The sequence below is a fragment of the Notamacropus eugenii genome, chromosome 4 (genome assembly GCF_028372415.1).
Source record: "Notamacropus eugenii isolate mMacEug1 chromosome 4, mMacEug1.pri_v2, whole genome shotgun sequence".
Classification (NCBI taxonomy): Eukaryota; Metazoa; Chordata; class Mammalia; order Diprotodontia; family Macropodidae; genus Notamacropus; species Notamacropus eugenii.
In genome coordinates, this window is record NC_092875.1 from 433826260 (window position 1) to 433850867 (window position 24608).

Sequence of the window (24608 nt, forward strand, 5' to 3'; positions counted from 1 at the left end):
TCACAGGACATTCTACAAAATCCATATTTATCTGATATATTTCACAGAACTAACTGCTTAAGCCTTTTTGATAAATTTTTCCGACCATTAAAAATCAAGAAAAAATACTATTAAAACAAAGAAACCAATTTAAACATGCACTGGCATGAAGTATGCTGTTTCAAGATAAGAAAGTTCTACATGACCTTAAAAAATCTTTAGGCTGACTAACCAAGGTCATATATCCAGTTAAATAACAAAGATGGGACTTAAACCTAGGACTTCTAATTCATACTACACAAGTAATTAAAGATTTTGTTTTCCTATAACTGAAAGAACACCCTATCAGAGATGTCACTTCCTGAAAAGGGTTAGAAAAATAAAAGAAAACATATTTAAGTAAAATAATCTTGAGAAGAAGCAAAGGCTGTTTTATACCTTTGTTCTAGCTGAGGGTACAAAAGTTTGATTACCTGCATTTTGTCAGAATTGTCCTTTAAATTCCACTGTTAACTAGTTTCCAGAATATTACAGTTAAAAGGGACCAAAAATCATTTTGTATAGTCATTGCACAGATGAGAAAACCAAGGCCCAGAGAAGTTATATGACTCACCCAAGGACATACAACAAATCCACAGAAAAGATGGGAAATAGAATCCAATTAGTACTCCTTTAAAAAAAAAAAAATTCTTGCCTTTTTCAAATTTTACTTTTACATGAAAAATCTCAAGTCCATGCTAGATGGAAATATTTATGTGCATCACCTGTAATTTACTATACAAAATGTTTCAATATCTATGATTTCTTTCTTTTCAAACAGATTCATTTCAGTCTTTTTGGGTTGGGGAGGTTGGGATTTATTATAAACTCCATTTTTTAATACTGGAATTGTATTGCAAATAAGTATGACCTAAATAATATTTTTTAAAGCATACTTCTCAGCAAGAAGGTACTCTGCATATTGGTTGAAACACATCACCCTAATAATCTATGACCAGTGACATCCATAATGTAAGCAAAATAAAATGAATGCCAAAAAAGAAATGACAAATGCAAATTGCATCAGAGAAGCCAAGAAGCACTATTAACGAAGAAAAAAAATGTACTGGTCCATTTCCAGAATAGAAAAAAAAACTGAATTGACAGGGAGGAAGTAATCAGAAAATAAAAAAAAAAAATTTAAGTGATTCTTCCCAGCTTGGCATTTCAAAAATTTATAATAATGATGAATAATTTAAACAAAATCTGAACATGGTAACCATCTTGTTACTTGGAAATTATGGAGAGGGGGAGGAGGAAGAAAGCTAAACAGAAGCTACGGGATTCTGTAAGAATAATTTCCACCCTACTTATATATCATTTTCAATTTTCTGCAATGAACATGTCATTAGCAACGATAATATGAAGGCAATGTTTAACTATTTATACATTTCATTTTAGCATGGAATGCCACCAGATTTGGTAGATGAACTTTGCACTGACCTTTAGACTATCAATTCTACTTCCAGTTATTTTTTTTCCTAACGCCTATCTTTCTGAAGTAATGATTTGGATAAACGGCCTCTAGACTGCAGCATTTCATTTAAACAATCAAGAGTTTCTACGTATTTTGCACATAGTGGTAACTTAAATGTGGGAAAAATTTAATTTTCTGGTTCTTGGTACTTGCTGTTACAAAAATCAACCAAAGCAAGCCTTCTTTAAAGAGTTAAATAGCAAAAACACAGAACTCAAAAACTTCTTCATAAACTTCTTATTAAAAAGACACTTCTAAATCCTAAGAAATAAGTATATTCCCAAAGGTTTCACTAATTTCAGGGAAAAAAAACAGTATTGTTTACCACAAAAGTATAGATGACCTAAAAGGATTACCTTTCAAAAGACTTTTCACCTTTCCCACAGTACCATACTAAGTTTGTTCCTCCCTTCACTCTGATGTCCAACACTTAAAAACACACAATTTCTCTAACATTTAAGGGCTTCATTTGCCTCTGTCCCCAGTTTTGACCTCATGAGCCACAACTTTAATGATTCACTAGGCATGGTAGAATCCTTCCTTCCTCCTTCCTTCCGCTGCTCATCCTCATACCTGGGTAACCCTTGGAATCTGATTTCCCCATTCCTGGGTCTGACCACAGCTGGAGAAAGTCAAGAATGGAAAGTGATGTTGCCCATAATAAATTTATAGTATGTAACTCCAGTAGGTCACTCATTACTATCTGATAATCTTTCTATATTCTACTCTTAATAAATCCTTATCTTATTTCATAGTGCCTATTCCAAACCTATTCTGCTCAAGCCCCCAAGACTTAAGTAGTTCTCCCCCCAATCTCATAAACAGTAAATGACTTAACTTCTTACTTCAATAAAGATATTAAGGCCAACAGATGAAAGTTCTCTTCTATCCCCTTTTCTATAGCTCAAAATTTCTTATCTACTCTTTTCTCCCCTAATCAGAGAGAATAACCTACTCTGGAGTTAAGGCTGATCCCATCCCACATTCTCGCTTCCTCCAGGATCTTACTCCAACAATTATCTCTTCTCATCAATCTTGAATTTTTCCCTCTCCACTGATTTCTTCTGATGTATAAACACACTCAATTTTCCCCAAATGTAACAACAAGAAAGCCTTCCCTTACTTCTACCCCATGCTGATACCATTAAATCTCTTTTTTACTCTCTCAAAGTTCTAGGGAAAGTTGTCTACAGTCAATGCCTCCACCTACTCTGTCCTCACCCTCATGCATTCTGAACTTGACTCCCATAAGAGATCAAAAATGACCTCTAATATATTCTCAGTCCATATATTGCTTGACCTCCCTGCAGCATATGATATTGTTGATCAACTCCTTTTACTAGATACTTTCTCCATTCCTGGCTTCAGACAGGAGAGGCACCACTGTCTCCTGGTTCTCTTCCTTCTCTAAAGTACTAATCCTCTCCCAGTCCCTTAAGGTGGGTGTTCTATTATTGGCTAGCTTCTCTCTTTACACTAAGGGTTCTTTATCTTTTTTGTGACATGGACTCCTTCAGCAGTCTGGTGAAGCCCATGGGATTCTTATCCAGAACAATGACTTAAAATGTATACAAGAAAATAAAGGATTACAAAGGAAACAAATTACATTGAAATTGTTATCAAAATATTTTTTTAAAAGAAATTCAATGCCTATTGTGCTATAAGAAATAACAAACAGGTGAACTTCAAAAATACCTGGACAGACTTACATGAACTGATGCTGAGTGAAGTGAGAAGAACCAGGGGAACATTGTACCCAGTAACAGCCACAGTGTGTGAGGACTGCTTTTGATATACTTAGCCCTTCACAGCAATGCAAGGACCTAAAACATTTTCAAAGAACTCACGATGCAAAACGCCATCCACATCCAGAAAAAGAACTATGGAGTCAGAAGGCAGAATGAAGCAGACTATTTTCTCTTGTTATGTTTGGTTTTGTTTAGATTTACTCAAGGTTTCTCCCATTCATTTTCATTCTTTAATGTGAAAACGTGTTTAATAAGAATGTATGTGTAGAATCCATATAGGATTGCATGCTGTTTGGGGAAGGAAGTGAGAAGGGAGGGGCAGAAAATTTAAAACTTATGGAAGTGACTGTTGAAAATTGAAAGCAAATGAATAAATTTGAAAAATGAGTAAATAAATAAGTTCAATGACCCCAAGTTGTTAAGTAACTGCTCTACACTACCTTCCTTGGGAATTTCATTTACTTTCAAGGCTTTAACTAAGCCTAAGATTCCCAGATCTGTATCTCTAGCCTCGTTAACTCTTCTAAAACTTCCTATTCATATCTTCAAATTCATGTGGGAAACATATGCATGGATATCACACTGGAACCTAACTCAACATCCCTAAAATCAAACTTATCTTCTCATTTTATCCTGCTCCTCCTCCTGATTTCATAATTTCTGTCATTTGTTTTATCCAGTCTCCCATATTCAAAATATTGGTTTTGTATATTTGAACTGACCTTCTCCCTTTCATGTCCAACCAGTTAACAAGTGCTGTTGAAATTTTTTCTATGTCTCCCTCAACCTCCCCCTCCTTTCTGCTCCCACTACTCCCACTCTAGAACTGGCCCTTGTTACTTGGCTGCAATATTACTTCAGAGAAGCTGTCAGAGAATCTGGATTCAAAATCTTTGCTTATTACCCATGTGACTTGGGGCAAGTCACTCTACAGAGTCATTTTTCTCATCTGAAAAATAAGGAGACTGTATTAGATAATCCCTAAGGTCTCTTCTAGATTTAAATTTATAACACAGTAATGCTCAACAAGTACTTTCCCAGGACAGTGTCTTTCTTTTTCCATTTATTCTTCACACCAATGTCAGAGCTAGTCTTACTTCCTGCATAGATCAGGTCATGACACTCCTCTTTCAGAAATCCTCATGTCTAATAAGTAAAGTTCAAATTACTTTGAAATGAAAAGGTCTTCTCAATACCTCATCTTTCTAACCTTATCTCATACTATTATCCTCCAGACAGTCTATTCCCCAACCAAATTTGACTATAGTTCCTCAGAACACATGCTGTGCTATCTCACTTCACCTACTCTTAGAATGTTCAGTGCTTCTCTGCATCTTGACATCCCTACCTTTTTTCCAAGTCTCAGATCAAATGCCACCTTCAGCGGAAGGCCTTTTCCCAGTTCTGATCAGGTGAACTATTTCTTCTAAGGTCATCTTCCTTTGACACTTTACCTATGTTGCATGTACCTATTTATTTACACGTCCTTTCTCTCCCATTACTACAGAAGCTCCTTTAAGGAGAAATACTGTGTTTTTGTCTCAACTTTGTCCCAACCTACATTTCCAGCCTCCCGCTCCCTTTCCCACACTCTGTGTTCCAGACAAATGGGAGTGTCCACTCTCTCCCTGTCTCTCTCTCTCTCTCTCTCTCTCTCTCTCTCTCTCTCTCTCTCTCTCTCTCTCACACACACACACACACACACACACACACACACACACACACACACACACACACGATGTTTCATCTCTTGTCTCCTTGCCTTTGCCCTGGACGTCCAAGTCTGAGATGCACCCTCTTTTTATCTCTGTCTGAGATCCTTTTTCTCCCTTCAACAGGAAGCTCATGCACCATCTGAAGCCTTTCCCAGTTTCCTTAACTGCTAATATCTTCCTTCTTAAAATATCTTGTTTTTATATGCTCTGCATTTATTCTCGGCCTATATAGGTCCTTGTTAGAATGTGAGCTGTTTGCAAGTAAGGACTGTTTCATTTCTTGTATTTATATTCCTAAAGCCTAGCATAGGTACCTAACACACAGCATGTACTTGATAACTGTTTGCTGATTGATTAGCCTTCCCTTTCCCAACCACTTCACATACTGAATTGCCAAAATCCAAATCAAATATCATCTCAAGAAGCTTGCCCATATCTGGACTCCCTAAATTTGGTTATCAACCTTCACCCATCTCAACCCCAACCTCACGAGACATTTTTTGCATCTTTCAATAACGCCCTTATCATGTTACAGTTACCTATGTAACTACTATCCCTGCTTTATTATAAATTCTGTTGGGGCAGAAGCCATATCTTACCTCATTTTTCTATTTCCCCCCAAACATGGCACAACATAATAATTAATCACTTAATAAAAATTTATTGCTTTTGAATTCATTGAATTCTATGTGTATATAAAAGAATCACGATAGATATCTGTGAAATCTCATGTTGCAATGTCTTGGAGGTCTTCCAAATGACCTTCAATGAAGTCCTCTTTTGGACTTCAAAAACTAAGTTCCTTGGATAAGGTAAAAAAAAAAAAAATGCATCCTCCTCTATAGAATATAGAGTATTATAGCAATATTCATTATATTTTTAGTTATTGAATAAATTCTTATATGATCTGAATAGTACTTCTAGAAGAAAATAAATGGCTTGATACTTGTTTAAAAATATTACTTTTATTATTAAGTATATTACTTTGTTTACATATTATGAAAGATTTTAGAACAATCTAACTGTAGCCTACATAAACTTATCAACTTGAAACAAAGACCAGCTTTGCATTATTGTTTTCAAAAAGCAGAAAACAAATCAATCAACAGAAAATCGAAATTCACAGTATCACAGTATCTATGTGCATCATCTACACCAAGATCATATAAGCAAAATTATGTGTAAGGGTGAATGAAGGCAACAGTGAAACTAAAGGGCTTCTTTTAGTAATTTCCCAGAGATTATCATAAAAAAAATCCTTAAAATAATGAAAAAGTAAAATTTGGTCAAAACGCAAGTTTAAAATGATATACCTGAATTACCAAAAAGCTAAACCTAAAATCTGAAACCTGCAATGTGGATTATACCAACATAGTAGGTAAGGTTAACTAAGATTTAATATTAATTAGCTACCCTTTACATTTAGGCTGAAATAATGAAACAAAGAATTACATATACAATTCTAAGAACATTCTAGAAAATTACTACTAAAGATTAGTGTTATAACAGCTCCACAAATCTTGGGCAAGAGAACAGATTTTTGAACGTTGATAAAAACTAATACTGCAATGGAAATTATTCATATAAAGTCAAAGAGTTTCATGTAGTCCATGTGGAGATGTGTAAACATCTCAGGTAGTGCCACAACACAGGCAACTGATGATTGAGAATACGTTTTTAAAAACTCAAGAACAGCTTAAAAACCAATCAAGTCATTCCTTGATATCATCAGAACTAGATTAAAGATGACAAATGTGAGAAGGACATAAAAATCTTGGTTACGTACATCCAAAAGAGACATTAATGAGTTTCCTTAAGACCTAGGACTATTAGTGACAACAGGTTCATTGGAGTGAAAAGGAGAGTTGTGAACTAAGCACTAAGTTGAATGATGCCTAAGTTGGGCCCTTCCTAAACATTGACATGCCCATAGAAAGAGGCAATAGGAAGCTCTGGGATTCAACATGCCTTAGCCTGAGTTTCTAGTTATTTTATACTACATATTAAGTAAGAAGACACTTCTCAAATTATCATCCAAGTAGTTGAAGTCAAACCTGATTTTGAAAAATGGTGTACAGACTTTGTAATTAAAACTTTTAGGTTTGTATTATGCAATGGTAATATCCTTGTGATTAAAGAAGTAGCATCAATATTCATGCTAAATCTTAATTTACAGCCTAATACCAAGCTTAGTATCAACCATAAGGCTTCATCATTAATATTGCTTAGTCCCAAATTCTGGGGTAATGCTGTACTGAATAATCAATTCTTACTCAATACAATCTAGTAAATATTTTCAATAAGATAGAATGATTTTAGGAAAATGGCAAATTCCTTTGTAAAGCAGCAACAAAAGTTTTCTTTACATTTTGCTGATCTAGGCCTATAGAAGCATAATAATTAATAAACATAAAATCACACAAACCTAGATGTTTTCTTGTATGACAGTTTCACTCAAGATTAAAGATCTACTTCATTCAGTTGTTATAGGGGTCGTATAAGTGAAAGTACAGAAAAGATTTCTGAAAAAATGGGAAGCATTTAAAAATTTTAAGGGATCACTATTATGACAAAATGAATCTGATTACCTGATATTTTAACATTCAATAACCTTGTCCCTTCACTGATATTTTGTTAAAAAGAAAACAAAAAACTTCCAAGTTAGCTGGTAAAATCTAATTCACTGTTTCTCATGAATGTAAATCAGCTTCCCCCACTTCTGTTTTGTTTTTGAAAAAGACTCTTTACAATATAGAAGCCTTGTAGTTTACATCCTTTTGCAATAAAGCTTCCCAGATTTGTTTATGGTGCAGGGAAGACTTATCTATATTATCTCTCATTTCAAAATTAAATTTAAGGACTATTAGCTCAGAAAATGCACACATTTCTCCTGTGTGGACCTTAAGGCAGCTTCTGCAACTAACTCTAGACCAATATATGTGAATTCCTAATGAACACTGATTCTATACAACTACTAGAATAACTGTAGATTATATGAGTTTATGTGCACTGCACCAAGGTGAACATGAGGAAAAGGAAATCATAAATCACACTGAAAACTGAGAGATGAACTGGGTGGAACAGAAAGATAAAGTTAAAGTGGTCTAACTGCTAACACAGAATCAAAGGACATTTCAAAAGCTCAACTCCATCTGAAAGAGACCACTGCATTCCATAATGTCATCCAGAAATGTCTTATAGTCTGACCCCATGTCACTTGGGACTGTGGATGTCTATGGACTTTACTGCCAGAGACAGGGATCTGAGAGGCTAGTGGGTGTTTTACTGCTCAATGCTACCCAAATCGAAATTGTTGACCTTATTGCCTAAAATGAGTGCTCTAAAGAGTCTCAATTCTCAACGCCGTTCTCAGTGCTCTCAACACTCAATTCTTTGCCAAGTAGAAGCTGCATTAATGCCTCAGCACTGAGCCATTTGCACCAACGGAAAGTGGACCGACTTGACTAGGTCGGCCAACTCAACACCAATAAGTTGGTGGCATGATTGATACAAAGTGAACATGTCACAAACTGCTGCAGAAGCACCCTCTAAAAATCTGCTACTGTTGCAGGAATGGAAAACAAATCAAAGAAAAAACATCTACTAGAAGAATTTATTTTTTACACTCTTTAATAGTAGTAAGTCTGAAATGAGCCTTTAAGCTAATTAAGTAAGCCATTACATTCTACTATTCTTTTGTTGTATATATTTCTTTAAAAGTATTTTAATAAGATTTTAAAATGAAATGGGAAGACTGCTTGACTCTTAAAGTGTCACTCTCTATGAGGGCTTCCTCCTAATGATTAGTGATTCAAGATAAAACTAAAAACATATCCTTACTAAATACTCAGGTTTTGGGGATTTATTTTTTTTTAAACAGTAATTTTGTAGGAATTTGGGCCTCTTTTTTACTTAAAACTGAATAAATAAATCTTGAAACTCAATCACTCAATCATGTATAAACTGAACCACTGTAAACTGAATATGAGGTAAAATTGAAAATATTACTTTTGAAATTTTCTATTTGAACAGCTTGAACAAAACTGTCTGAAACAATACATAAAGAATAATCTTGTCCACTAGCAAAAATTATTTCTCATAGAAGATAAAGAAAAGAAATATGTGTGATTACTTCAGGCTTGATTTTTTTTCTAATTCAATAGCTTCCCTCTTCCACAAGTGAAAAGAAACTGAAGGATAAAGACAAATGGCCAACTATATTTTGCAAGAAAAGAACAAAAATTTAATGGACTCTACAACAAAAGAGCTCCACCCGCGAATTCACTGCTTAGTTTTTCTCTCTCCAGATTACAGGATAAAAAAATCTGAGCGAAATATTTCTAGGGAAAAAAACAGCATCTGGTGCAAGTACTTCAAAAACCTATTATTTTCATCAGTGTGGGGAGTTCCTTCACCTCCCCAGATCTCAACTCTTCTAAAAAATACAAGATTGTCTTTGAAGTTTCATGGCTGAAAAGCAGAGCTCTAAGGCAATGTTGGTTCATAAGTCTCCTCCTAAACTATTAAGTAGGCTGTTCTTCAGATAAGTGACATGCAGACGTGTCACGAGGCCTTTATGCAAAGCCTTTCCAGTTTGAAAGGAGGTACCAGGGCTTGTCATGCTCGCACAGCCTTGAAAAAGAAGGTCTACTTCCTTGTCAAGGTGAGGTGTCAAAGAAGAGCTTTGGTGAAATGCACAAAGTGCTGGACTTGGAAGATCTGAGTTCTGATCCTTTCTTGGAACCTTCTTAGCTGTGTTACCCTGGACAAGTCACTTTACTTCGTTTCATCTCAAATCTGCCATCTGTAAAATGGCCATAAAAACAGTGCCTGCCTTACAGGGTGGTTGAGAATCAAATGATATAATACACATAAAGCTCAGTGAAATCCTTGCAGCATTATAGAAATTGTAGCTGTCACTTATCATTATTATTAATGAATATGAAACTGCAAATGCCTAAGATGGTAGAAATGTATCTACAAATTATTACTCTAAATGGGCTTCAGCTATTTTCAAGAGGCTTGCAGTCTTATATCTATGACAAGTTTCATTCCCAGTATAGAAAACCAAGCAATTTAAAGCAGTTTTAAATTTTTTTGAAACATAAAAGTTTCTTTTAATTTACCAAAATAAATAAAAGCTACACCAAATGCAGTTAATTCTCAGTTATCTTGATAGATATAAGGCTACAGAATCAAAATCAGCAGATAAACTAAAAGTAATTTAGAACTGTAGAATGTTAAAACTGAAAGAAATCTTAGCAACCAATTATGCCCTACACCTTACATGTTACACAAGTAACATGAAGCCCAAAACGATGATGCCTTTATCCTAGGTCATCGAGCTTAGTACATAAACCCACAACTTCTGATTCAAACTTAGCATTTTTTCCACTGTACTACCACTGCTATTTCGTTTTGGGAGATATAGCTGATGTTTTAGGTTTCAGACTATATGTCAAATACAATATAACTTCAAATATAAAGACTATGAAATACCACTGGTAGTAATAATTCTCTCTACCCAGTAAAGAGTTCAGCAATAAAAAGCCCAACTATTTACCACTCCCTACTCCAAATTGCAAATAGACAACACCATCTCTCAGATCAATACAAACAACAATTCTAAGTAAAACTGTTCCTTTTCCCTGGCCCCTCCCCTTCTCTGTCTCTCTCCCTAGCAGCTCATTTTTCAGACTTAGTAATGCCCTAGAGATCAAGAACTACTTCACAAGAAAAAAAAAAACATTTCCTAGTGGCTGAGTGAGGTGGGAGAAACTCAAGTTTTCTTCCCTTCCAGTTCCTGTTAAACAACAGTGAAAAGCAGAAAACAAAGAAATGATCATGTCAACAATGATCTCAATAAAAAGGAATAATAATTTTGAAAATAAATTAAAAGTGAAAAGTCCAATCATTGCACAATCTTGTCAATTCTTTATCCACAACATCTCTCAAAGACATCTCCTTCATTCTACTCCCACAGCCACCACCCTAGTTCAGGTCCTTCCTCATCTCTCATCTAGATAAAAATCTCTCATTTAGAGCCAAAGTCTGAAATAACTGCTCTCTGGATTCAAGTCTCTCTCCACTCCAAACTATCTTCTACATAACTGCCAAAGCAACTTCACTAAGGCATAGGCATGTCATGTCACATGCCCCATACACAATAAATTCCATTAGCTCTCCATCACTTACAGGGTCATATATAAATTACTCTGTTTGACAATTAAACATCTTCAGAATCCAGCCCCTTTCTACCTTTGTGATCAATCCAGCAATACAGGCCCATTTGCTATTTCACAAATACAACGCTTCATCTTCTATCATCATGCTTTTGCACTGACTGCTATATGTGCCTGGTATTGTCTTTCTCCTTGGGTCTAGGGCTACAAGATCTCTGGCTTCCTTTCCAAAATCAGCTCACTCATCACCATCTACTGGGGATTTTTCCTGGTTCACCCAGCTGCTACTGCCACCTTCTCTAAGGTTACCCTCTGGCTATTGTGTGTATCTTGTATGTACCAGTATACTTATTTGTTATCTACCCTAATAGAGGGGCAGCTAGGTGGTGCAGTGGATAAAGCACCAGTGCAGGAGTCAGGAGGACCTGAGTTCAAATCTCACCTCAGACACTTGACACTCACTAGCTGTGTGACCTTAGGCAAGTCACTTAACCCCAACTGCCTCATCCTGGGTCATCTCCAGTCATCCTGATGAATATCTGGTCACTGGACTCAGATGGCTCTGGAGGAGAAATGAAGCTGGTGACCTGCACAGCCTTCCCTCACTCAAAACAAAGTCAAGTGCAAGTCATGTCATCATTTCTCTGATGGCATGGTCTTCTTTGGCAACAAAGGACAAACACACCCTATTAGAATGTAAACTCCTTAATAGAAGGCTCAGTTATTTTCCTCTTTGTAACCTCAGTGCTTAGCAGAAGACAGGCAAATAGTAAGTACTTAATAAATCCTTGGTGAATGTTAATTCACAAAACAATCTGCTTGATAATGACAAAAAATTACTATATAAAATGGAACTCTGGATTTCGGTAACATTTTAAAATACTGATAAAAAATAAATACAACCTTTAAGTTCCAGGTATACTTCTCATTCAGCCCTTGACATTACAAAGTTAAGGTGTTTTTGTTGTATGAGTATCAAGTTACAGATCACAACATGAAAAGTCTGAATGAGTTAGCCACTTGTCAACTACAATGTAAATCACACTTTTTACCTGATATCTGAATTACCCAAAGTTTCATCTAGAATATAAAAACTTCTCTTTCCTTTTAACAATCAGAAACAAAGTAAATCTTGTCATTATATATTTTACCTACACCTCATCAGTTTCTAAAGCTGAAATGTCAAATCAATTACGTAATAAAATTCAACTTTACCTTGTTTAATCTGTCCTTGCACAACATTACTGGAAGCTGGAGGGGAACCCTTCATTTTAGAAAAGTCTGGAGTGCTTGGCCTAGGTGGCCTTCAAAAAAAAACATACACGATATAGTTAAACTTAATGATAGTAAACAAGTTACATTTTAAATATTTATGGCATTTAAAGGAATAAACATATAAAATGTTCTCAAGTTTAATGCAATAAAAATTTAAATATAATAAGCCACATATACACCCCAAACAGACCCCAAATGCTAACAAAAATGCAAATTTGACACACAGAATATCTGGTTTGTCTAAAACATAGTGAAGACTGCCCAAAACATTGTCACTGATTATATAATACCAATCACAGGGCATAGATGGGGGAAATACTTAAACATTAAAAAGTTCCTAAAGCCCTACCATCCAAGAACATGGCTCTATTAAGATAGTACACTGACAATCACAGGTAAAAAAAGAGAGAGAGAGAGAGAGAGAGAGAGAGAGAGAGAGAGAGAGAGAGAGAGAGAGAGAGAGAAAGCAGGGGGAGAAAGAGAGACAGAGGCACAGGCACTGTGGTATAGTAAACAGAGAGTTGGGTTTAGAGCCTAAAGGATATGATTTCAAGCCTTACCTATCACACATAAAGGTTGTGTGACTCTGGAAAAGTCACTCAACATCTCAAGGCTTGAAGCAACCCTCCAAGGCTAAAAGCTGCCAGCCTTCAGTGGTACAAAGCTTCCTTATCCTAGAATTCCCTATACTCATGAAATCACAGGAAATTCTTCAGCCATCAAATTAATAAAATGAAAAATTTAGGTGACAAAGGAACAAAACCAGGGTTTAAGAAGTTGGGGTTTTTTTTCATAAGTTCATGAAAATATGAAGCTACAATTTAGTCTTGGTGTTCTGGTGGCATTGAAAGAGAGCTCCACTGCACAGAAAAAGCTTTTTTCCCCAAAAGAGCTTTTACTACTCCCTAAATGAATTCCTAATTATTGCACTAAAGCATTACCACACTTTACACAAAAATCTAAGGCAAATCATTGAATAGGTAGATACACAATAAGAGCAATCATGCTAACTAGATTTAGCATCCTGAATTGAATTTTAGTGGAAACATTTAGTAGGCAGAAAGTCCATGGATAATATTTAATCAAGAGCTGGCCCTGAAATGTCATTATAAATAAAATCTACAGCTAAAATCTACTCTCTTCCATATCAATCTCTTCCATATACATATTGCTAATAACTATTTTAGTTGGTACAACTGTTCTATTTGCTCCTACAATTGAGGAAAACAATACTATATCAAGAACAAACTAAAAGAAATTCCTCATGCATAGCATAAGCTCTGCATAGCATAGAAAACAAGAAAAACTAATCAGAGACAAAGAGGACCTTTAAAAAAAAGCACAAAATAAATTGCAACAAATTAAATAAATCAATCATTGTCACACCTGACAGGGCCCTTCTTCATATGATCACCAATAAAAGTTGCATTGGTCATACTCATTAAAGTATTTGCCAAAGATATAATAGACAGAAGGTGCTGAGTGGTAACAGCCCGGGATACTCCATAGGTTCCTTTTCCTACTCCCTCAGTGGCTGAGAGTTTTCTTTCTCCTTCTGGTTTTCCACAGGATGGCTTACATAGAGGCTGGTTATGACCAGGAAGCATTAATGACATGTGGCCTCCTCTTGACAGAAGACCAAAGGAGACTGTGCAGTGGGGTTTAAGCATTCCAAGGCGATCAAGACAAACTTCATCTAAAACTTCATTCAGACCCCAGGCATGAAGACAAGACATAAACAACTTGGCAGTATCCATTGTTAGGTTATACTCTAACAAAGTCAATGGCTTAGATTTGCTAGATCGGTACTCTGGATCACTTTCTTCTCTCTTCTGCTTCAGTATCTCCTCATCCTCATCTTCATCATCAAGGAGATGTTCCTTTATGTTCTCTTTGATTGTTTCTTTGACTTGTTGGAAGAGTACGGCTGCTCTTTTGCCAGTCAGGAAAGAGCCCCCTTTGTCAGCACTGCCAGATGCTTTCTGCAAACTCTCTGGGGAAATAAGGGCAGTACTCGGCCTAGAGGCTTCTTCAGTCAGTAGCTGAATAATCAGAGCTTCCACGTCAAAGAAGAGCACATGTATGTCCGGATCTGTCAGGTTCGTCTTTATTGCTTGAACCATCAGAGAATTATGAGAATACTTAGGTAAATTTCCCTGCAAGAAATATTTTTAAAAGACAATTATAATTAAGGCATCTTTTCATGTCATTAATATATGAAATCAAACAAATATTAAAAATAAGAAATTTGCAAATGCATTAAACTACCTTATTTAGAAAACTGTAAATATATATATATATATATATATATATATATATATATCAACTTCCCCAATAATTGTTTACTGAAATGCAACAGCCTTAGGAGATACAGAAAATGCTATGCTCAAACATAAGGTGAACACAAAGAAATTCCCATTTCCTATGAAGAAGGTGGCCAAGAATTAAATTCTTCAGAAAGTCGTTTATAATGAGTAGAAAACAAAAAGAAACTAAAATAATATACATGTGTGTATGTACTTATGTATACGTGTGCATATGTATATGTACAAATACACACACATAAAATGTTACCTCAAAATTTCTCATAGTACTCATATGACTACAAGAAATAACTTATTTGTATCCTACATATAGAGAAAATGGGAAAAGTGCACTATAACTGTGTTCACACTACAAATTAGTCATGAAAGTAACCAAGATTTTCTGAATTTCATTCTTCTAATAAACTAAATCAGTATTGAAAAAGAAATAATTTCTAGAATCTTAATTAATTTACCAAGAAACAACCCAAACTCACTCTTCATTAATAATTACTTTCAGAAGTCAAGAACAGATAAACTCAAGATTATTTTGGCTACAATTAGTCATTGTACACATATATATGTGTGTGCACATACAGCTGTTCAGGCATATATATCACCATCTGGCAGAGTTATTAAAGACACATGAGGCACTCAAATAATTGTTGAACTATATACATATAATGTAGGCATATACACAACAGCATATATAGGTCACAATTAAAGATGTGCCATCTTGTTAACAAGCTGATTTTAGGTCAAGCATGGTGGCACATGCTTATAATGCCTGTTACTAGGGAGATTAAGGCAGGTGGACAGCTTGAACTCAGAAGTTCTGAACTTCAGTAAGGCTAAAGCCAATCAGGCATCTATATAAAAGCTGACACCAATATGTAGTGAGCCTTAGGGGATATGGGAGCCTAGGAGGCCCCTAGGCTGCCTAAGAAGAGACAAACTAGCCCAGATTAGAAATGGAGCAGGTCTAAGTGTCTGTGCAAGGGGCAGGGAACCTGGGGCCTGAAGGCCACATGTGGCTCTCTAGATCCTCAAGTGCGGCCCTTTGACTAATTGATTCAAAGGGTCGCACTTGAGGACCTAGAAGGTCACATGAAGCCACAGTTTCCCTGTCCTTTGTCTGTGCCAATCAATAGTGGGATCAGGACCCTAAGGGAATCTATACCTCCAACCTAGGAAGATGAGGAGAATTATTAACTCATTCATTCATTCAGTTAGTCAGTTGATCGTCAGTCAGTCAGTCATTCAATCAGAAATGATCAAATGAATAGACAAATGGATGAGCAAATAAATTAAGATAAATAAAACAAGATGATCTCGAAATTAGACTAAAACATTTATTGTCAATATGAAGTTGAGAAGAGGAAAAATGTATCTGCAAGTTGCAATGGGTACATTTTTTCCCCAAAATTCAAAAGTCTTTTTAGAAGAATAAGAAGTATCTATATTGCTGAAGACTATTTATTTATAATAAAGAATCAAACAATTCTCCCTAAAAATTACTGACAAAGCAGGAATGACACAGAAGGTGGAGATTTGTGGACAAAACAGTTGGAAACATAGGCAGGTATCTTCAGAACTGCTTGTTCTAGTCTACCCCACTGCTGCTGCCTCGCCCCACCAACACAACTCCTCCCCACCATTCACTCCTCTCAGCTGTCCCAGATTTGCCAATCATTCTTTTAAGAGACCAACCTCTCTTCAATAGGTCCCAACAGACTCATCCATGTGCCAGGATGCCTGAAGGAGTGTCTGGTGTATTAAGATCCTCATACGTGCATTTGATTGTCCAAGACTCCTCCTATTTAAATTCCTGAGGGCTCAGGACAAAATCCAGCATCCTCATTAAAACAAAGTAGCATGTTACAGAGGGAAGAGCAGCAAACACAGAACTAAAAAACCAGAGATGGTAGTGATGATGATGTAGCATTTACACAACACTTAACTATGTGCCAGGTGCTGCAATGGTACAGGACCACCCAGCATGGCATGCTCACATCAAAGAAAGCACTGTGCTCTACGAGCAAAGCAGAACTGCGGTAGGTCAAAGAAATGTGATATGCACAAATTCAGAGCCATCTCCATTCCACATGTTCATATGGATGATTTGTGCCTACCCCATGGTAGAACCTTCCAAGGCTGATCATTTGATCAGCCATAGTCAGAGGCACAGTTGGGGTACACTGATCCTGACATCATGGCTTCATTTTGGTCCTCTCTGAGGACAAAGAACAATGAAAAAATGAACTATGTGCAAGGTGTTAGAAATACTTTAGAAATATTATCTTATTTGATCTTCATAATAATTCTGGGAAGTAGTATAGTATCCAGATTTTATAGTTGAGGCAACTGAAGCAGAGGTTAAATACCAGCCCAAGGTCACACAGCTAGTAATTGTGTGAGAAGGATTTGAAACTACTCAGGTATCATGATATGGTAGATAAGACTGCTGGAGTTGTACCCAGGAATTACTGGGTTCAAATCCTACCTCTCACTGTAACTAGATATGTGTCCACAGATAAATCTCATAATCTCTCTGAGTCTTAGTTTCCATTTTTATAAAACTGTGTATAAAACAGCCTTTGATCCTTCTCAAGTATGTTTTGAGACTCAAACGTCATAATGTGTGGAAAATATTTTGTAAATCTTAAAGCACTGTAGGTATTAGCTATGATTATTACCCAACTCACAGTTTTTCGATAGCATTTTGTAACAAACAAAATGCCACATACATATGCAAGTTCTATATTCTCTACATTTTATCCACACCTCTCTACTGGTTATTTTTGATACACAATATTCCATCTCCCAACTCCAAGCCTTTGCATAGGCTTAGACTTGGAGTAAACTTACTCACTCTCTCATGCTCTCCTTCCACCCCCAAATCTCACTTAATGATTCACCTATTGGAATCACTAGCTTCTTTCAAGCTTTGGCTCAGGTGAAATCTACATGAACTCTTTCCTGAGCTCTATTCGAGTTATTACTATTCACTCAGAAATTACTTCTTACTTACTTTTCTACATAATACTTACTCATCTGTGTGCTCCTTTATACGTACTCATCTGCCTCCCTCCTTCCACCAATACTGACAAAAATATAAGGTGTTTGACAACAAGCATTGTGGATTTTATCTCTGTATTCCCAACACCTAGCATAATGCCTTGCCTATAAGCAGGTGCTTAATAAATGCTTCAGAAATTAAACGGAAGCTATTATTAACACCACTCTGTTTGGTTGAAGCCAAAGTATTGCCCTTTCTAAGAAGAAATATAATATATTATAATAGAAAAAGCCCTAGGCTATAGTCTAGGAGTCAGAAAAACCTGGGTATTGTTCTTTTTCTAATAATAAATCACATGACCCTGGACAAGTCACTTCTCTCTCTAGACCTCAGTTTTTTTAATCTGTTAATTTAGAGGGTTAGAATACAAGTTTTTTAAGCTCACTTCAATTCTAAAAGCCAAGGTATATTTCCTCATGAAAGCCTTTCAAATCTATGAACACTAATCCCATCACCGGTTCCTTCCTCTGACTTTATTTCCCTTGTTACAGGCACAGGGATACTTTCTAGGTTAACCTCTCCTGTTGAAGTCTTAGGAGAAGAGAAGAACCTTTTTTCCAATGGAACCAGAATAGACTTATGTTATCTAGCAATTTCTAAAATTTTTAAAGAGTCCCTTTATGACCAAAGAAAGGATTTGTATTTTCTTTGGAATGAAAGGATTTTCAAAGAAAATCCAAAATTTTGACTTTCCATGGAGTTCAACATAATGGGATTTTACTTATATAATTAAAGAATTATTAATTATTAATGAATAAATGTTAAAATGTAAAATGTCAAAATATCATTCCACAACTCCAAAGCACAAATTACAAATCACAAAAGTCATGTATTATGTAAAGTGACAGTTTAGAGAAATAGTGGTCACCAGATCACATTCCCAGTATATTTGAATGGCAACACTGTGACTGTCTCACACTGGCAAAGATAGTCTTCATGCTAGAAATTAATGAAGAAGGAAGTTAAAAATGTGTCAGAAGAAGCATTTGTACTAAGCCTTACGTACATCTATATGTTTCTGAATCATGTGAATTCACTGAAGTCACTTTGCATCTCCAAAAACTATCCAGATCTATCTATCCAATAAAGGTACTGCATAATTTTAATAAAGACATGAGAAGCTTGGTTTTGCCCCCACCACTAAGGTACTTCTACTGTGCTTGTTTCTAAACAATCAACTGATTAATCAACAATTTATTACGTATTTACTATATGTCAGAAATAAAAACTGGGGATACACAAAGATGAAGAGAAACAGGTCTAGAAGACAACATATTCATAGATATAAGCACAAATAATATATACAAAGTGAGTACAAGATAATTCTGGTAGGGAAAACACTACCAGTTGAGGGTGGGGGAGAGGGTGAAGGGATTCAGGAAAAGGTTCATCTAAAAGGAGACACATGAGCTGATTCTTGAAAGAAACCAAGGATTCCAAGAGGTTTCAGTGAAGAGAGACTGCCTTGCAGGTCAAAGAGTCAGCCAACGCAAAGGCACAGAGATAGGTTTTGTTTATGCGACACAGCAATATGTTTGGATCAGAGAGTGTGGTACAAAGAGGTCAAGCTGTGATAAAGATTAGGGACAAAATTTCAAAAGTCTCTTTAAATACCATGTAGACTTTGATAAGAAATAGGAAATAAGAAAATCTGTTGATTATAAACAAAGACACACAAATATACACAAAAACACATACACAAACACACACACACAAAGAGTACGTACCCTAAAAGGTTTCTGAGACTGGTGTAACAATATGTAACATTAACATGTAAAGTAGATATATTATAACTATATATTTTCTATGTGGAAAAGCATAAATTTTAGTATTTGGAGTGCTAATTAAACATTCTGCTATCAAGTGAAACAAAAAATATGAAATTACTAAATTGTTCACTCTTCTAAGAGAAAAAGACAAAAGAAATTTGTTGAAGGGAGTATGCGAAAATTATATTTCAATCAAAAGTTATAAGAAAATATGAAAGGACTAAAATCTTAAAATTATTATTCCTTAATCAAGTATCAACCTCTTTATCCGCACCCAGAAGCAGCTGCATGATGAGTAATTCAACAAAAAGCACAGTACCCACACAGTCTCAGAAGGGCAAAAACCAATACGTAGCTGCTTGGCTAAAAACACAGTTGAGGCCACTTTTTTTAAATGGTTCATTCCTACATGAATTTAGAGATACCGATAATTACGTACACACAAAAGCTAACAAAACTCATTTCCCCAAGAACATAGTTATTAAGTCTGTCATTTCCCATTCCTTCCACACCACCAAACACCAATGTTATTATAAAGGTGTTTCACTGTAGTTTAAATTTATTAAATGGCTGGCAAACAAGACTGTGATAATGGTAGCAATTTTACTCTTTTACTATTTATTTCAATGGTGCTACTTTAAAACTTTTAGATGCAATTCAGTTTTTGGCATCACAGTTTTAATAGCCAGAATTTAAAAATTACAAAATGATGGCTAGTATTATGTTGTTGTTCAAGCAATGGAGAACCTATCAACTAAAATATTAATTGGTTCAGAGATCTAGCTTATAATATGAGAACTTCTGCCAATTAGCATTATAACATCAGCAAATCCCTATGCTATGTCTATACATATTTGGAATGGTCTTTGTTTTTCTTGTGTTCTCAATGGGTGCAAGAAGGAGAGAAGGAGAGAATTTGGAAATGAAAATAGATTTAAAATGATTTTAAAAAAAAATTCTATGCTGAAGCACCAACAGAATCAATAGAAGAAATAAGAAGAAAAACAGCTTTATGAATCAGCTATGAAACTACAAGGACACTAAGAAGTATAAGTACAAATACGTAATCTAGCTACATACCCATATCAATTTATATTATGATTAATATTTGAAATAAGGAAAAATACACAGTAAAGTAAAATATTTTAATAAATAGTTTCATTTTGTAAAGCAATTACTGATGAATATAACAATATACACTGAGGATTTTTTTAAACTTTCTAAGTAGAGAACATAGAGTTGATTTTATCATACTTCTTTTTAAATATGAGAAATAAAGAGAAAAATATTTTAGCTAATAGCATATGGAAAATACTTGGCAAAAAGATCCTACTTTTTTTGACAGATAGGCAACATTAAATTTGAAAAGTATTGTCATTAAAATAAGTTGGCATCTTCATAAACTATTTTGAAGATATTATTAAATTGTAACTGTACACCTAAATGAAGTCCACATTCTCTCACAATCCTAAGGAATTTCCATAATATTCTATTTCAATATTAATGGCTTTAAGTCGCGAACAAACAGGACTATCAAGAAAATGCACAACAGTAAAATAGAGATGGATATTTGGTGCCCTCTGCTGTCTTACTGCTGTCATTAAAAGTCACTAAGAATACATTTTTAAATGAATTCCTTTCTATAATATAATCATTTAATTAAAGCAAAACACAGGCAAGATTTAGGCAGAATGCTATCAAGTAGGTATGATCTAATCACTGGAGTGGTCATTTCATTTACTCTTTGGTTTTCATTAAGGGAAGTGATTTTCACAAGAAGTCACTTCATGGCAGGGCATGGAGGTTTGTGGGCCACCCTGAGAGTCAGACAGACAGACTGACTCAAGTCATATCTATGACACTAGCTCTGGGAACGTCAGAAAGTCACTTGGCTCTTCAGGGCCCCAAATAACACTCTAAAATGATAAGTTTCAGAGGGGACAGTTTGTCAACCTCATCAATAAAAGTTTTCATATCAGGAGTTCCCCAAATAGATCCAGACTATTCTCCTACAAGACATAAGTATTAAATCGGTTGATAAATTAAAGATTACTATAAAAGGAATGCCTTATGTGTGCAATTTTTTTGTCTTACAATATGAGAAAACTACCCCTTAGCTAAATATTTAGCAGCTTATGTGGAAATCTCTTTCAATTCATTTCAAATATGCAGTGGGAAAAAAAATTTACTAAAGTTGTGCCTAAGTACCTTGAAAACATCAATTTATTACAAGAATGTATTGAGATCTTGCTATAATACTGGCATTGAATTTGATCTAATTTAACTCTAATTTTAATTCAATAAGTAAAGTTAGGAGAAATCACTGTACTAAGCTGGAAATAGCCCTTGCTCTCAAGAAACTTACATTCTACTAATGGGATTATAACATGTACTCACAGATAAATAGTAGATCATTGGAAGATGGAAAGGGAATTGAAGATTAAGAATGTAATGACCTTATGTAAGAGAAAAATTGACCTCAGTCTTAAAGGAAGCTAAGATTCTAAAATATACCGATAAGCATGGACTGTGTTCCAAGCAAAGGAAACAGCCTCTACAGAGGCAAAGAGGACAATGAACGCCAAGTTCAGGAAAAACATCACTGGAATGTAGTGACCATCAAGAAGAGTAGAAGAGTAATGTGAAAAAAGTCTGAAAAGGTAGGCTGAAGCCAGACTGTAGAGAATATCAAATAAATGCCAAGCTGGGGAGTTTGAATTGTATCTGAAAGGCAACTGGAAAACCATAAAAGATTTTTGAGCAAGGAATGGCATGATCAGATCTGTGCCTTAGCAAGATTATTTCAGCAACTGTGTGGACAATGAATCAGAGAAGGGAAAGACTGATTTTGAGGCTCATGAAATAGTCCCAACTACTGAAAGACTGGAGGGCTAAAACAAGGTGATGGACATCTAAGTGAAAAGAAGATGACTGAGGTCAAAATCTATAAACATACAACTAAGACTTGGCAACTGATGAGACAAGAGAAAGGCAGAGAGAAGAGTCAGAATGATCCTGAGATTGTGAACCTAAGTGAATGGAAAGATGTGGTGGTACTCCATAAAGAAAAAGCGATCAAGTGCGTGAGGAAGTAGGGTACGTCATCAGATGTGTTTGAACGTATTGAATTTGAAACAATTATGAGACATCGAGGGAAATTAGCAAAGTTCAACTGCACTTTTCACCAACCAACATGTTTTCCTCCTGTAGCACATTGTTGCTGTCCTCTTAGTTGCAATGGATTGTTACCGTGTGTCTGTGTCTGTCCTTCATTTTTGAAGACCATGCCATCATAGAAATGATGACATGACTTGCACTTGAGTTTGCTTTGAATGAGGGAGGGTTGTGCAAGGTCACCAGCCTCACTTTCTCCTCCTGAGCCATCTGGATCCAGTAAGCAGATATTCATCAGGATGACTGGAAAAGCCCAGGATGCAATGGGAGACCATTCAATGGGTAAGGCTATTCATTGAACAGGCCTGTCTAAGAAGTAATCAGGGAATGGCTCCTTTAATGACCAAAAGAAAAATAAGTAAATCAAGCTGGGAGGGAAAGCGCAAGAGTTACTATTGATAATGACTGTGAAGCCAGAAGGGTCCAGAAAGCAGCCATTAAGTGAAGTTTGGACAGGGACGCAGGGACCTATTGGTGTGCAATATATGGATTTTAGAGTGGAGTGAGGGAGGCAGAGAGGGAAAGAGGGAGGGAGGGAGGGAAGAAGGGAGAGAGAGAAAGAGGGAGGGAGGGAGGGAGGGAGGGAGGCAGGGAGAGAAAGAGAGAGAGAGAAATCTGGCCTATAAACACCAAGTTAACTGGGGGTCCTCTGGCCATCCAAATTTACCTTCCTTTGGAGAGGAGAAGGAAGGGGGGAACAGAAGGGAACAGATGAGCTGAGTTACCCAGCTATCTGGGTCCCCAATTCAGACAGCTTGGTCTACTCACAGGTCCGTGTTCATCCTTCATTTTCGAAGACCATGACATCAGAGAAATGATGACATGACTTGTACTTGACTTTGTTTTGAGTAAGGGAGGGCTGTGCAGGTCACCAGTCTCACTATCCCCTCCTGAGCAATCTGGATTGTTACTAATAATTGGTCTACTGATGTAGACACTGACACTTGATAGAGAATGATATTTTTAAAATCATATCCATTTCATTTCCTTGTAATTTCTATTTAAACTACAATTTTCCATTACTACCTTAACTATATATGTCAATACTTTTATGTCATTATCTATTACAAAGTGGACAAATTAATTGGGTGGGACTGGAATTCAAGGCAGAAATTAAGATTGGATATAAATAGATTGGGATAGGATATATCTAACTTGGCACATGGAAAGAGCACTGGATTTGGAGTTGGAGACCTCGGATTCCAATCCAAGCTCTGCCCTTTACTGGCTCTTAGTTCCCTTAAAGAAAATACTTGAGCTCTCTAAGACTCAATTTTGTCATCTACCAAATGATGATGTCTGAGATTCCAATGAACTTCTGTGTGTGCCATGAGGCAAATAAATACCTTACTCACTAGGCTCCTCTATCTACCTCAAATTGATATTCTAAAAATGCTGTGAAAGGAAAACGGATTATGAAATTTCTAGATAACACACATACTTTACTCTAACAACTGGCACACCCACCTCAGGTATGACAGAATTTGTAGGAAATCAATCCAAAGTAGCAGAACTAGAAACAAATAAGGGGATCATGTAATAGAAAAAGGCAAATCAAATGTCTAGGAATTCATAGGTTTTTAAATCTAGAACTTAAAGTGATCTCAGAGGCTATCTAGTTTAAGCCCCTAATTTTACAGATGAGGAAATTGAGGCCTGAGTAGAGACAATGAATTGCCTCTGGTGACAGGAGTATTAAGCATCAAAAATGGGATATGAAACCAGACCCTTCTCACCATAGAACCAGTCTAAGCCCCCTTCATGGTGACTTCCCACCCTATTCCACAAATCCCAATCTCAGGTTTTAGAAACATTGTTCTTAGCTTTTCCACGTGCAGATTGTTTCCCTGATTTTTTACTAAAGGCAC

At 35.9% G+C, this 24608-nt stretch overlaps 1 protein-coding gene across 4 annotated transcripts in view; it reads right to left on the reverse strand.

The window, feature by feature from the left end:
- Nucleotides 1–24608, reverse strand: part of WDR7 (WD repeat domain 7) — a 462625-nt gene that overhangs the window by 340112 nt on the left and 97905 nt on the right. For all 4 annotated transcript variants that reach the window (XM_072605972.1, XM_072605969.1, XM_072605971.1 and 1 more), the window contains 2 exons: nucleotides 13802–14571; nucleotides 12356–12444 (listed from right to left, as the gene is read on the reverse strand). In XM_072605972.1, coding sequence (XP_072462073.1) covers nucleotides 12356–12444; nucleotides 13802–14571 — 859 coding nt within the window. The remainder of the gene's footprint in view (nucleotides 1–12355; nucleotides 12445–13801; nucleotides 14572–24608) is intronic.